The 13,935-nt window shown below is 67.6% G+C and overlaps 1 protein-coding gene across 1 annotated transcript in view; it reads right to left on the reverse strand.

The window, feature by feature from the left end:
* Window positions 1–10,172: 10,172 nt before the first annotated feature.
* LOC120498894 overlaps window positions 10,173–13,935 on the reverse strand; it is a 4,211-nt gene continuing 448 nt past the window's right edge. The window contains exons 2-5 of the mRNA XM_039702115.1: window positions 11,763–12,582; window positions 10,546–10,614; window positions 10,383–10,442; window positions 10,173–10,314 (exon numbers count right to left, since the gene is read on the reverse strand). Coding sequence (XP_039558049.1) covers window positions 10,226–10,314; window positions 10,383–10,442; window positions 10,546–10,614; window positions 11,763–12,582 — 1,038 coding nt within the window. The 3' untranslated portion in view covers window positions 10,173–10,225. The remainder of the gene's footprint in view (window positions 10,315–10,382; window positions 10,443–10,545; window positions 10,615–11,762; window positions 12,583–13,935) is intronic.

Raw genomic sequence — 13,935 nt, forward strand, 5'->3', positions numbered from 1 at the left:
TCCCGCCGCCGCCCCGGGCCCGCCCCGGCACCGGCTCGGCACCGGCAGCGGGCTCGGGGCTGCGGGTCCCCGCGGGTGCAGACACCGCGGCCGGGTCCCAGGAGGACCAGGTGCCACCGGAGTCTCGCCAGGACCCCCACGGGCGGGGGGTGTCCCTGTGTAAGGCCCTGCTGCCATCGGGGTCTCGCTGGGACCCCCGGGGGGCACCCACACGTTGGTGCACCCACGCCTGTCCCTGCGGGATCGGGTGCCACTGGGTCACCCACAGCTGGGGGCATCAGAGCCAGGAGCCACCACGACTGGGGTGGCTGTGGCTGGGAGCTCTGGCCTTGGGGCAGCAGCCCCTGGGGGTCTGCGCTGCTGGGGGAGCCCTGGGTGGGGGTCAGGGCCCCTGAGGTGCTGCTGCCAGTGCCATGGGGGTCACATGTGCTCACAGAGGGGTTTGGCCACCCTGGAGGCACAGGGTGGGAGGGAGTGTGCCCATGTCCCAGGGCAGCCTGGCTACCGAGGAGCACAGACAGTGCCAGGCTCTGCCCCCTGCCCAGGAGCCAGCACTTGGCCAAGTGCCCACCCGCATGGCCAGGCCCTCGTTCTTCCCACACCGCCAGGGCTCGTGGGGTGCAGTTCCTGGGGGAGCCCCGGGGGCTGTGGGGACTGAGCTGAGTGCCAGCTCCCACTGTCCGACCTCGGTGAGATCCCTTAGCAACTGCCGTGCAGTGCCGCCCGGCAGAGCCCAGTGCCAGGCGATCGGCGCCCTGGCACACGTGTGCACGCACGGGCACGCTCGCACCGGCGTGGGCACGCACAGCTCAGTGGGCACGCACAGCTCAGCAGGCTCGCACAGCTTGCTGGGCACGCACAGCTTGCTAGGCACATGCAGCTCAGCGGGCACGCACAGCTCACTGGGCACACACAGCTCAGAGGGCACGCACAGCTTGCTGGGCACATGGAGCTTACTGGGCACACGCAGATCACTGGGCATGCACAGCTCAGAGGGCACATGGAGCTCATTGGGCACATACAGCTCAGAGGGCACATGGAGCTCACTGGGCACACGCAGATCACCGGGCATGCACAGCTCAGAGGGCACACACAGCTTGCTGGGCACACGCAGCTTGCTGGGCACATGGAGCTCACTGGGCACACGCAGATCACCGGGCATGCACAGCTCAGAGGGCACACACAGCTCAGTGGGCCCACACAGCTTGCTGGGCACATGGAGCTTACTGGGCACACGCAGATCACTGGGCATGCACAGCTCAGAGGGCACATGGAGCTCATTGGGCACATACAGCTCAGAGGGCACATGGAGCTCACTGGGCACACGCAGATCACCGGGCATGCACAGCTCAGAGGGCACACACAGCTTGCTGGGCACACGCAGCTTGCTGGGCACATGGAGCTCACTGGGCACACGCAGATCACTGGGCATGCACAGCTCAGAGGGCACACACAGCTCAGTGGGCCCACACAGCTTGCTGGGCACATGGAGCTCACTGGGCACACACAGCTCAGAGGGCACGCACAGCTCAGTGGGCCCACACAGCTTGCTGGGCACATGGAGCTCACTGGGCACACGCAGATCACTGGGCATGCACAGCTCAGAGGGCACACACAGCTTGCTGGGCACACGCAGCTCAGCGGGCACACACAGAGGGCACGTGCAGCTCGCCCCCAGCTCCCACACGATGCCACCAGCACCGTCCCTGCAGCCTCTGCCCCGGCAGTGCTGGCATCGTGCATCCCGGGAGCTTTGGCAGCCTCGAGGAGCTTTGAATGAAAGCAGGAGGTTCCCAAAGCCGTGGCTGGGCTTGCTGAGCCGGCCTGAGCTGCTCCTGCCAGGAGCTATCTCGCTGGCGTGGTGAGCGTGGCCAGGGTGGTGCACTGCCAAATGTCATGTTCCCATGTCCCCGGTGGGCCTGGTGGCTCTCAGGCCTGGGAAGGTGCCCTGGTGCTGAGTCTTGGGGGGTCTCCTGGCTGCCCAGAGTTTTGGGAGGAGCTCAGAGTGGGAGGAGAGCCACCTCATTTTTCTCAGGGTCCCTTAGGCCATGTGGATGCTGCCCCAGGCCGTGGAGAGGGACAAGGAGGATGATGATGGGCAGGGCCCCTGAGCACTGGGGGAGACCCAGTGCTGTGATGCCCACGGCAGGGCTGTGCCCCACCCCCATTGCCCATCCATACTGGTGGCACTGGGAGCCAGAACCCCTCCAGGAAGGGGGAGGGGGCCAGCGGAAGGGCCCGGAGGACCAAAAAAGCCTCTATTAATTATTCATCCGAAGAAGTGAAGTGAAGAAAACACAACACGTGGGAAAGGGCTCTGCCTGCCTGGGGGTGGGAGCGGGGGAGAGCTGGGGTGGGGAGGGGGCTGCAGGGGCTGCAGGGGCTGGGCCACTCAGGTGCTGCGGTGAGGTGGCAGCGGTGGCATCCCAGGGTGCTGCACACCTCTGGGAGGACCCAGAGCACCGCGCTGCCACCATGGAAACGCCTTGGCTCGGCAAACCCATGGCAACACCCACCTCCACATGGAAACCCCCCCGCTCATGGCAACGCACGCGCCGCCGTCAGCAGCACCCGCACCACGGGGGTCCCCCCGCCACGCACGCCCCAGTGCGGGGCCACGGGGGGACACGCCGAGGGCTCCGGTGGGGATGAAGGCACCCGGGGGGCAGGACACGGCCCCGGAGCATCGCGGTGTGTGCAGGTGCCAGCACCCACCAGGAATTACTCCTGGAATTGCACACAGAGGGGGCTTGGCCGGGTTTTGGCACAATGGGGGGTGCTGTCTGGTGGGATGGGTGGGGACACACCCTGGTGGCTTCGATCTCAGCGGGGACATGAGGTCTTGAGCTGTCCAGAGCTAGGGCATGGAGCAGCTCTGCTTCCCTGCTCTGTCTCCTCCACGCTGTGCCCATCACAAGGAGCAGCAGCTTTTGGCGTCAAAGCAGTGGGGAAAGCCTCTCACCTGGCATCCACGAGCCCCGAGGGGCTGGAGCGTGTCCCCGGCGGGGCAGGGGACCCGCTTGGCCCGCCTGGGTTAATATTTAACCGCGGCTTCCTGTGACAGAATGTCGCAACCGCAGAGCAGAGCCGGCATTCAATAAATCATCGCGCCGGGCTGGGAGCTGGGCCGGGGGAGTGGGGAGGGGGCAGCGCCCAGCCGAGCGAGAGGGGGAGCCGATAAATAATTCATTAAATAAATAAACATGGTGAGAGTGCGGGGAGGAGGCAGGAATGTAACCAAGAAAGGGCTCGGTGAACGCGGGCATGAAATATTCACCAGCCACACCTACCAGGGCCCAACGCGCTGAGCTCAGGGCTCCCGACCCGCCCGCGGCAGCCAGGTGCCGGCACGTGTCCAGCCAGACACGGCAAGAACAAGCCAAAGGCATGCAGGGAGGACGGCCTGGGTCGGCCAGCAGGTAGCTGGCAGTGCTGGCGTGGCCATGTGGAGATGAACTGTCCTGGCTTCTGGCAGCTTCTCCTGGCGGCGTTTGGGGCAGCTCCTCACAGCCCCACGCCGGTGTTTGGGCATCTGTCCTGCCAGGGTGGCACGCCCGGGGCACACGGCACACACCGTGTGCCCAGCAGCCCTGCTCCTCCCTGCCCCTTCCCTTTTATATCCCGTGCCAGTCGTTAAATTTGAATGAAGCCTCACGGATGGTTGCGCCGCGCCAGCGCCTTGACGAGCACTGGGCGGGCATCGCCTCGGGGAGGGCACAGGGGCTGAGCCTTCCCAGTTCCCTGCGAGAGGAGGGGAGACCCAGCTCTGGAGGAGTCCTGGGGGACATCCTGGGGCTGGGCCTGGGCGTGTGTGGATGCAGGGGAGGTGAAGATGGGTGGCCAACTCCCCGGTGAGCCGCAGGTCCAGGCAGAGCAGCCTCTAACCAGAGCGAGCCCTACTGCACAGAGGGACACGGGAGAGATTCGTTAATTAGCGGCCTGAGTTAATTTATGTGTGGAGCTGGATTCCGTGGGCTTGCAGAGGAGGGTTAGTTGCTGCCACGGCACCAGCGAGGGAGCAGCGGTGCCAGGCGGCAGCGCCAGGGCCGTCAGAGGAAATTCAGCTTCCTGGCGGAGCCGCTGCACGAAGCCCGCGCGGTTCCCAGCCCCGCTGCTCCCGCTGCCCGGCGGGAGGAAGCTGCAGGGTTCCTGCCCTGGGAGCCAGACGCCTGTTTGCCGGAACCCTGGCTCCAGCAGCTGTGCCAAATCTCACCCGCCCTGGGTGTGTGGGCACCCAGAGGTGGCGGGTGGGAGGTGAGAGCCACCGGCTCCTCGTGGCTCCCACGGCCAGCAGCCACGGTGCCAGGGTGACCCCAGGGAGAAAGGGGTCACCACGCGGTGCAGCGCGGCCTTGCACACTCCCAGTTCAGCCCACCCTGGGTGCTGGGCTGGTGTGCCAGGCAGTGCCACGGTCCCGTCTGTCCCCTGTGCCACATCCTTGTCCCAGCAGCCCACACGCCGGCGGCGGAGGTTACCTGGCAGGAAGCGCCTGAGTCAGCAGCCGGCACCGGGTGACTCAGCCGGCTCCTCTCCTCTCCTCCCGCGTGGCAAAGCTCCCTCCTGGCCTCAAGATCACTCCAATATCATCCACCGGTGGCAGCCCCGGCCTCACTCCTGTCCGCTGCTGCTGTGACATGGCCACGGCGTGGATGTGCTGGAGGGTGTGAGGGCCGTGCCAGGTGGGAGGCTTGGGTAGGGCAGGGCTGGCACATGGCCCCACTGCAGCCACAGCTCTCTGGGGAAGGGACAAGGACGCCAGAGATGGGTTTGTGGCTGCCAGCCGCAGCCTGGCTCCCCACTGGCTCTGGAACGTGCTCTGCTCATCCCGGCCATGCCACCCTGGTGTCCCCTGTGAGGTGTCTGCTGGTGTGTAAGTGACGTTGATCTGATGAAGGAGTGACAAGCAGCATCGATATCCTGCTCCCACCGCACACAGATCACGCCACAATCAGCATCTGGGAGCACTGGCAGAGGTGGCAGCGAACTGGGAGGTGCCAGGGACAGACCCACAACGTGCTGCGCTCTACGTTGTCCCCATCCTTCTGCCCTGACCCTGCAGGTGATGGTGCCAGGGCACCTGCAGGCCCTCAGGCCCAAATGAGGGCTGGGGATGGACACAGGAAACACAGCAGCCATCCTAGGAACCCCCAGCTGGCACTGAGCTTGGCAGTGTGGCTCTGCCACCAGCAGTGCCCACGTGCCCCTCAGAACAGCCCATTCCCATCCCATTCCAGGCCACGGGTGATCATCAGGGATAAGGGCAGGATGACACCGTGGCCCTGCCAGGCTGGGGCCGTGGTGCTGGGCAGAAGCACAGGGAAACAAAGGAGCCAGTGAGCTGGGGGGGCAGGGGGGACTGGGGCTGAGCGTGCAGGCGCAGGAGATTTCAGGGCCTGAAATATTCATCAGGGCTGAGGCGGCGCCTGCCGTCACGCCGGCCGCGAGCGGTGGCACGGGGGGGCTTCAATAATGCATCGCTTGGAAACGGCTCAGAGAGGGGCTGGGGCACACAGAAAATGGGGGTTCCCTCCACTGGCTGCAGCCACCCCAGGCCTGTGCTGCTGGCCAGGTGAGGGGAGCTGGGAGCTGGGCAGGAGGGGCTGGGGATAGCCAGGAGAGCACCAAGAGGGGCTGGCAGGTGTGGGGTGCCCTGTGCTGCTGACAGCCACCACCCGAGGGGCTGGCAGAGGACCCTGGGTGGGTGCAGAGTCCCTGCAGCCTGGCAGTGCCCAGCTGCTCCAGCTGGGCTGGGTGGGGTGCCATGCCTGGCTGTGAGCATGGCCCCGTGCCCCCCATGCAGGTGTTGCTGTCGCAGTCACTTTGTGCTCCTGTGCTCAATAATTCAGAGCATCCACCCCGCTGTGCTGCACTTGCCTCTGGCCACGGGCTGGCCACAGCAGCTCCTGCCAGCTGCTGGGACTGGCCTGTCCTGTCCCTGTCCCTGGGCTGGTCAGGAGCTGCCCTGGTGCTGGTCAGGCAGCTCCAGGCTCGGCCGTGGCTAACGAGCTCTTTGCCAGGGAAGCTCGTTAGCAGCCTGAGGATCAAATGAGCACAGGGCAGATCGGTGGATGTGGGGAGCAGGGCCCAAGACACTCCAGGGCTCCACCTCCACCCTCCCCACAGCATCCTTCCACTGGAGAGGCCGGATGGCAGCGCAGGTGGCATGAGCCTGGCGACACCCTGGCATAGAACACCTCAGCATCCCCTGGGTGGGCACCTACCCCAGCCTCTGCCCCCACTGTCTGCTGCCCTGGAGACAGGGGCACTGTGCTGGGGTGGTGCCCCGTGTCATTTGCACCCACCCATTGAAGTCCTAATCATTCTTTTCTCCCCAGGGATGCAGAGATTGCCCCAGCACGGGGGCCATGCAGGCCCTCAGTCTGCAGCAGGTCCAAGCAGCGCTGGCAGCAAGGGCAGCTCCTGCCCATCCCTGCTCTGGCATTGTCCAGCAGGATCATTGTCCAGCAGGATTACATCACGCTGGGAGTGCACTCCAGCACGTGCAAGGGCACAGGAATGACAGGACAGACGGACACAGGCATGGACAAACAGCCACCCTGGCCCAGAACAGTGATGGCACAGGCACCATCCGTGCCTACACCCCTGCACATGCACACCCACCGGTGCCAGGCTGTCCCACACGCACCGACTGCCACCCTGGCCCCTGGAGTGGACACAAACCTCAGCGCCCGCTGCTCCCAGCTGGCAGCTGGGGCTGGCCAGCTGCTCGCCCAGCCCTGGCGATGCAGGTGGGATGTGCCAGCCCCTGCCCGTGCCGCGCCAGCCCGGTGCCCGCACCCTCATTGCTATGGCAGGAGCGGGCTCGGTGCGTGCAGCTCCGGTTAATTAAGCGGCGCGGGCCAGCTCCCTCCAAGCCCCCGCTGAGTGCTTTGCTAAATTATAACCTTGACGATGCGCATCATCAGGCGGCTGCTGGGGAACGGCCGCTCCGTGCCCAGCCCTGCTGTGGGGCCGGGGGGCTGCCCGGCCACGGTGGCATCGCGAGGAGGTGGCATCGCGAGGAGGTGGCATCACGAAGAGGTGGCATCACGAAGAGTGCCCGTGGCTGCCGGGTGATGAGGGAGCAGCTCCGAGGTGGGTGCTGGGCTCTCAGAGTCCTGCGGGCAGTGCCCGCTGTCCAGCCCACGGTGCCCAATGTCTGGCGTTCCCAGTGCCCTGCTCCTCAGGGCTCAGCGTGCGTGTCCCCTCAGCACACGTGTCCCCTCGGCATGTCGAGCCAGTGGCCCCGTTTCCATGGTGACACGGAGCCATTTCCCATCTCCGGGATGCTCTCGACAGCTCTGGGGTGGGCGCTGCCGCCGTTGCCCTTCGCCCATGGGGAGCAGGCAGGGGTGGGCCCCACCGCCCTGGGGGGCTGTGCTCCCCCCTTTCAGCCCTCGGGGAGGGGCACTGTGCCCCGTGTTCCCTGTGTGTCCTGGGCTACCCCGGCACAGCTGCAGAAGCTGATCTCATCCTCGTGCTGGGGTGATGAGGGGGTTTGGGGCACGCTGAAGCCCCTGGCACAGCAGGGTTGGGTGGGGGCAGCGTGGCCGGGTGAGCGATCTGCTGCCAGGAGTGGGAACACCACAGAGCTAAAGGGGTTGTGCCCAGCAGGCTCATCCCAGTGCCACGGTGCCTGTTGTGACAGTGAGCCAGGCCATGGGGTGGGCACGGCCACGCTGTGCTCCCTCCTCGGTGCCTGCTGCGGCTCCCAGCCCCTGGCACGACACGGTTCTTTATCCTGCTCTCCATCTCCGTGCTGCCTATCACCATTTCCCATCACTTGCTATTCCAGGTGATAAATTTTCCCTTCCCGCTTTCTGAAGGTTTAACTCCCACCCACCTGGGGCACCCGACACCCTCACCCCACCCTCCTCCCCATGGGCACCCCGGCTGGTGTGGGTGGCACTGGCAGGGGGGGTAGGGGCAGCCCCGAGGCAGGGGGATGGTGAGACAGAAGGGACGGGCTAATGGAGCCCATTCCTTGAATAGATTCAATTTCTGCCGCGGCGGCTGCGGGGTGCGGAGCCATCAATTGGATTCAGGGGACGGGGAATCTGATTTGGAGCGGCCGCGCCATCAATTAGCCGTTATTGATGGCATTGCTCATTGGAAGTCGATGGGATTTGAAGCTGGTGGCAGCTCCTGCATACCAAACAACTCCGGCTCAAGGACAGGGCCCGGACCTAGCACCCACTCTGGGGGTCCCACAGGGACCCCTCGGCCTGATCTGGGGATGCCGGAGGGTCTGGGGAAGGAGTGGTGCAATGGGCAGCTCCCCCTTGAATCCCTGCATGGGTTCCTGCAGGGCACTGCCCGCCAACATCCCTGCACTGGAGGCCTGCAGGGCACTGCTGTCCCCCAGCACCTTTGTATGGGGGTTCTTTGGGGGATGCCCCCACTCAGCATCCCTGCACGGGGGTCCCACAGGGTACAGCCCCCTGGAATCTCTGCACGGGGGTCCTGCAGGGCATGGCTGTCCCCTGGAATCCCTGCATGGGCATCCCACAGGGTACAGCCCCCTGGAATCCCTGCATGGGGGTCCCACAGGGTACAGCCCCCTGGAATCCCTGCACGGGGGTCCCACAAGTCACCATCACCCCTGACATCCCCACCCACCGGCCCTACAAGCCCCACTGCCCCCCAGCATCCCCGCAGGTGGGTACTTTGGGGGATGCCCCACCCAGCATCCTAATGGGGGTCCCTCGGGTACGATGTCCCCCAGAATGTCTCACCCCCTCCTGGGGAGGAGAGGGTCCCACAGGAGATGCCCCCCCTGCCTCGGGCAGCCTCTGGTCCCCCAGGGGGAGGGGGCACCCCTCCCTGCAGGGCGGGGTGCACCGTGGGGTGCAGTGGGGGAAGGGCAGGCAGCCGCGCGGGGGGAGGGGAGCGGCACGGTCGATGCTTTCGCTCAGCCTCTTGCCAAGCAGCTTCTTTCTCCCAGAAGCCATAAAACCTGTCTGACGTGCCCAGCACCACTGCGGCAGGCGGCCGGCAACGCCTGCACGGCGAGGGGCTGGGGGGCCCTGCTGCGGGCGGCCCCGGGGGGAGCTGGGCCCCTCTCGAGCCCCTCAGGAGGGCGAGTGGGGGGCTGCACTCGTGGGATGGGGGGTTGAGAGCGCCAGGGAGCTCTGCTGCTGGTTGGAAGCCTGGGGCATGTGGCAGAGCCGTGACTCTGACAGGGACCCGGCTGTGCCATGGGATCAGCCCCCCCTGGTGCCCCATCCACTCGGGAAGTGGGAAACCCTGCAGCTCCCCACACCCCCCATTTCTGGCATCTTGTGGGGTGCATAGATGGAGGGATGGACAGAGAGCGGCTGCTCTGCGGACAACCCAACCACACCCAAAGGTGGCAAGAGGGACCAGGGTGCCCGGCTGGGGGCTCTGGGTGAGTGACCCCCAAGCCCACTGCCCCCTCACCCCCTGTCCCACCGCTCATCCCACCACCAGGTGCTAATTACCAGCAGCTCGTCTGTAATTAAAGCTCTCCGGTGGCAGGAGCTGACGACTCAATATCAAACTGCTGCAATGAAACCCTTGGCCGTGAGGGCTGTGCAGGGAGCGAGGGGCAGGGACACCCTGGAGGAGCCACCCTGGCACCCGAGCAGGGCTGGGGGGCACGGGCAGGGGGACGGCGGGGGGGCTGCACGGCCGGGGGCGCAGCGATCTTGCAAATATTGTATTGCTCAGTCACTACCAAGGGTTAAAACCAAACCGAGGGCACGGAGGAAGGCGTCTTCCCAGAAGACAGATCAGCGTGTCCTCGCTGCAGGAGGACACAGCAGCGGCGGATGCCGCCATCGGAGCCGCTGCCCCGCTCCGGGGTCGGGGGTCCCTGGGCCCCGGGGGAGGGGGTCCGTGGGGAAAGGCACGAGATGAGGTGGTGGCCGTGGGGCAGAGCAGGCGTTCGCTGAGGGGACCCCAGCGCCGGGCCGGGCTGTGGCGATCCCGGCAATCCCGACGTGCGGCGATGCGACGGCGCTGAGAGGGAGAGAGCCCCGTCCAGGGATGCCTCAGGGCAGCAGGCAGGTGCCCAGCCGGTGCCCCCGCTGCCCCTCACCTTCCAGCCCGGAGCTCCCGGCCCCAGCTCGGCTTTGCGGAGGTCCAGCAGGCGGGTCATGGCCTGGGGCTGCCCCACGGGCTCGGGGGGGTTGGCTGGGAGGAAGAGTCTGGAAGCGGCGTTGGGGCAGAGGAGCCCATCCCCCCGCCAGGGGCAGCGCCGGGGTCAGATCCAGAGCAGGGCCAGGAGCACGAGCGCCAGGCATGGGCTGCAGGGCTGCGATGGCACCGCGGTGCCCCGGGCAGGAGCCACATCTGCCAGGGCAGAAGCAGGGGTCAGGGCGAGCCGGTCCGCGACCTCCCAGCCCCGCCCCTGTACCCACCTTCGGGCCCCCCGCGCCCTCGGGGCTGCGAATTCGGCACCTCTGTCACCGGCTCTGGCGCTGAAAAAAACCCCACCGATGTCAGGAACCGGCTCCGGTACCCCCCAGCGGGGAGCGGTGGAGCCCCCGAGTTTCGGGGCACAGCCCCCCCGGCCGGACTCACTGGTGCCTCGGCAGCAGACGGTGACGCGCAGCTTCAGGCATCGCCCGGCGCTCTCGGGGCTGGGCACGGCTGGGCAGGGGGGGTCAGCGGGCACCGGCTCCGCTGCGGCCCCCCCGGGACCCCCCGACGGCGGCTCCGCGCGGGCCGGGGGCGCCCCCTCCCGGCGGAACGCGGGGACGGCGCCCCCACCCCGGAGCACGCAGAGCCCCCCGGGACCCCGAACCGGGGACACCCCGACCCCTCGTGACCCCCGCTAGAGCACCCAGACACCCCCTGCACCCCGAACCGGGGACACCCCGAACCGGGGGCACCCCGAACTGGGGGCACCCCGAACTGGGGGCACCCCGACCCCTCGTGCCCCCACCCCGGAGCACCCAGAGCCCACCCTGCACCCCGAACCGGCAGCACCCACCTCGGAGCACCCAGACACCCCCTGCACCCCGAACCGGGGACACCCCGAACCGGGGGCACCCCGAACCGGGGGCACCCCGACCAGAGCCCACCCTGCACCCCGACCCCTCGTGACCCCCGCTAGAGCACCCAGACACCCCCTGCACCCCGAACCGGGGACACCCCGAACCGGGGGCACCCCGAACCGGGGGCACCCCGACCCCTCGTGCCCCCACCCCGGAGCACCCAGAGCCCACCCTGCACCCCGAACCGGCGGCACCCACCTCGGAGCACCCAAACACCCCCTGCACCCCGAACCGGGGGCACTCTGACCCCTCGTGCCCCCACCCCGGAGCACCCAGAGCCCACCCTGCATCCCACCTCCCCACACACCCTCCACCCCAGGGCATCCAGACCCCACCCATGCACCCTGATCCCCTTGTGCCCCCCTCCACGGGAACCCAGAAGCCCCTTTAACCCCGACCCCCTTGTGCCACCCTCCAGGGGCATCCAGAACCCCTCTGCACCCCACACCTCCATGACTCCCCCACCCCAGGGCACCCAGAACCCCTCTGCACCCCCATCCCCTCGTGCCCCCACCTTTGGCACACCCACAGCCTCCTGCACCTCAGCCCTGGCATCACCCAGAACCCCCGTGCTCCCCTCACCCTGAGTGACATCCTGGCTGTACCCTGACCCCCCACACGCCCCGAACTCGGCTCCATGGGGGTCCTGGTGACCCCCAACCCTGGGGACTGCATTCAACACCCCCTGACGTGTTCTGACCCTGGGGAGCACAGCCCCCGCGGCTCCCGGGGGGCACTCACAGATGTAGTAGTAGGTCTCCCCCGGCTGGAACTCGAAGCCGAGTGAGAAGGGGGTGAAACGCTGGATCTTCTCAGAGAACCGCACGGGCCCGAAGGGCGCCCGGGGCCGGTTGCACTCCCAGCGCTTGAAGGCGCCGGGGGTCTCGTAGCAGCCGCGGTAACCCTCCCGATCCACCATGAAGAGCGTGAAGGTCTCAGCCCGGCCGGCGGGCACCGCGCCCTCGTAGTGCGGGCAGTAGATGTCCAGGTAGTCATTGATGGCCACCTGGATGGAGTAATCGTCCCGCAGGAACCTGCCGGGCGGGACAAGCCGGGGGTCTCTTAGGAGGGGTGCCCCGCTGACCCAGCGGAGCGGGGAGCTGGGCTTTTCCCAAAAAACCCCCGACAGCCAGGCATCAGCTCGGATTAGCCGCAGGCCGCTGGAGCTGAATGGGCTCGGCCAGCGCGGCCGGGGGGGTTTGTGCAGCCACGCTGGCCCAGCACAAAGCCCCTCGCCCCAGGCACCCGCCTGGCCGCTGATCGGACATGACACGGCGCTGGGGACCGCGCGGAGGGGACGCTCCGGTCCCGCACGGGGCTGGCAGGGGGTGGTGGCCGGGGCAGGGGGCACGGGGCGGGCACACCGGGGATGCTGTGAGCTCGAGGCCGGGGTGGAGCAGCTGTGCGGGCACACACACGCGTGTGCACACACATGAACGTGCACACGCGTGTGCACACTGTTGGTCCTGAGAGTCTGGGATGGGTGATGGAAAAGGGAGGCAGGCTCAGCCCCCCACCTGGCCCCGGTGCAGCTGGTGCTCACAGACAGTTCTGGCAGAGTCCAGAATGTTCATCAGCAGGATGGCAGCGCTGGCAAAGGGGGATTGAACCCCCGACACCCCACTCAGGCCGGGGGATCCCCGAGGGCAGGATGGAGCACAGACTCTTGCTGACTCAGAGCATCCCACGGGTGACGCTGGCTGGGACGGGCCTGGGCAGAGCCAAGGGCTGGGGGGACGGGGCCCTGCCTGACCCAGCAGCGGGGCATACAGAGCCCCCCTTCCTGGGGCGCCCATGGGTGGTGGGCTCTCACCTCTGCCAGCTGCAGGGTGGGAGCAAGGCAGCGTCTGCACGCCCAGCCCTGCCCATCGTGTGCCAGTGTGCCCAGCACAGCAGGCCCAGAGCCCGGGACCTCCGTGGGGGAGGCCCCAGCTCCTGACCCTGCCTCCTGCTCCCTGAGAAGCCCCGAGCTGGGAAATACCTAAAATGGAGGAGGCTGGAAGGGGGATGGAGCCAGACCCTGGTGACAGCCAAGCCCACAGGCAGCACCAACGGCGCTGGAGTGCCCCCACCACAGAAACCCACAGCCCCCAGAGTGCCACCCGCCAGCCTGGTGCCACGAGAGGATGCCCAGAGTTCAGGGCTACCAGGGCCATTCAGGCTCAGCACAGGCGGGTACCACCAGCACATTGGCAGCACCAGCACTGCCCACCACCCAAGGGCTCGGTGCCACCAGGACTGCTCACCAGCTCGGTGCCACCAAGGGCTCGGTGCCACCAGCAGTGCCCACTGGCCTGGGGGCAACCAGGGCTGCCCAGGAACACCCAGAGCTTGGTGTCACTGAGGGAGATGCAGGAGCTGGATGCCACCCGGGGCTCAGTGCCACCAGCAGTGCCTGGGGCTAAGCACCACCCAGGTGTGCTCGCTGCCCCGGTGGCACCCAGGGATGCCCAGCGGCTCGGTGCCACTGGGAGTGCTCAGGGCTCAGTGCCCCCCGTGGGCACCGGGGCTCGGGACCAGCTGGGGCACTCACCGGCTCTGCACTGCCCGGGGCTCGGTACCACCGGGGGTGCCCGGTACCACCGGGGGTGCCCGGTGCTGCTCAGAGCTCAGCACCCCGAGGGGTCCTCACCCGCTGCACAACGCCCAGCGCTGCCCGGTGCCTCGGAACCACCGGGGCTCGGTACCACCGGGGATGCCCGGGGGCTCGGCGCACCGGGGGCCGCTCGCCTGCTCGGCATTACCTGGGGGCTCGCCGCTGTCGGGGATGCCCGGGGGCTCGGTCCCACCGGGAGGTGCTCCCCAGCTCGGTCTCGCCCGTGGGCTCCCGGTGGCCCGGTGGCCAGCAGCCCCGCCCCCCCGAGCCCACCGCCCCTCCCGTCCCGTCCCGTCCCGCGGCGGCGGCGGCGCGGAC

Source organism: Passer montanus, unplaced genomic scaffold (genome assembly GCF_014805655.1).
Source record: "Passer montanus isolate IOZ18808 unplaced genomic scaffold, ASM1480565v1 scaffold154, whole genome shotgun sequence".
Classification (NCBI taxonomy): Eukaryota; Metazoa; Chordata; class Aves; order Passeriformes; family Passeridae; genus Passer; species Passer montanus.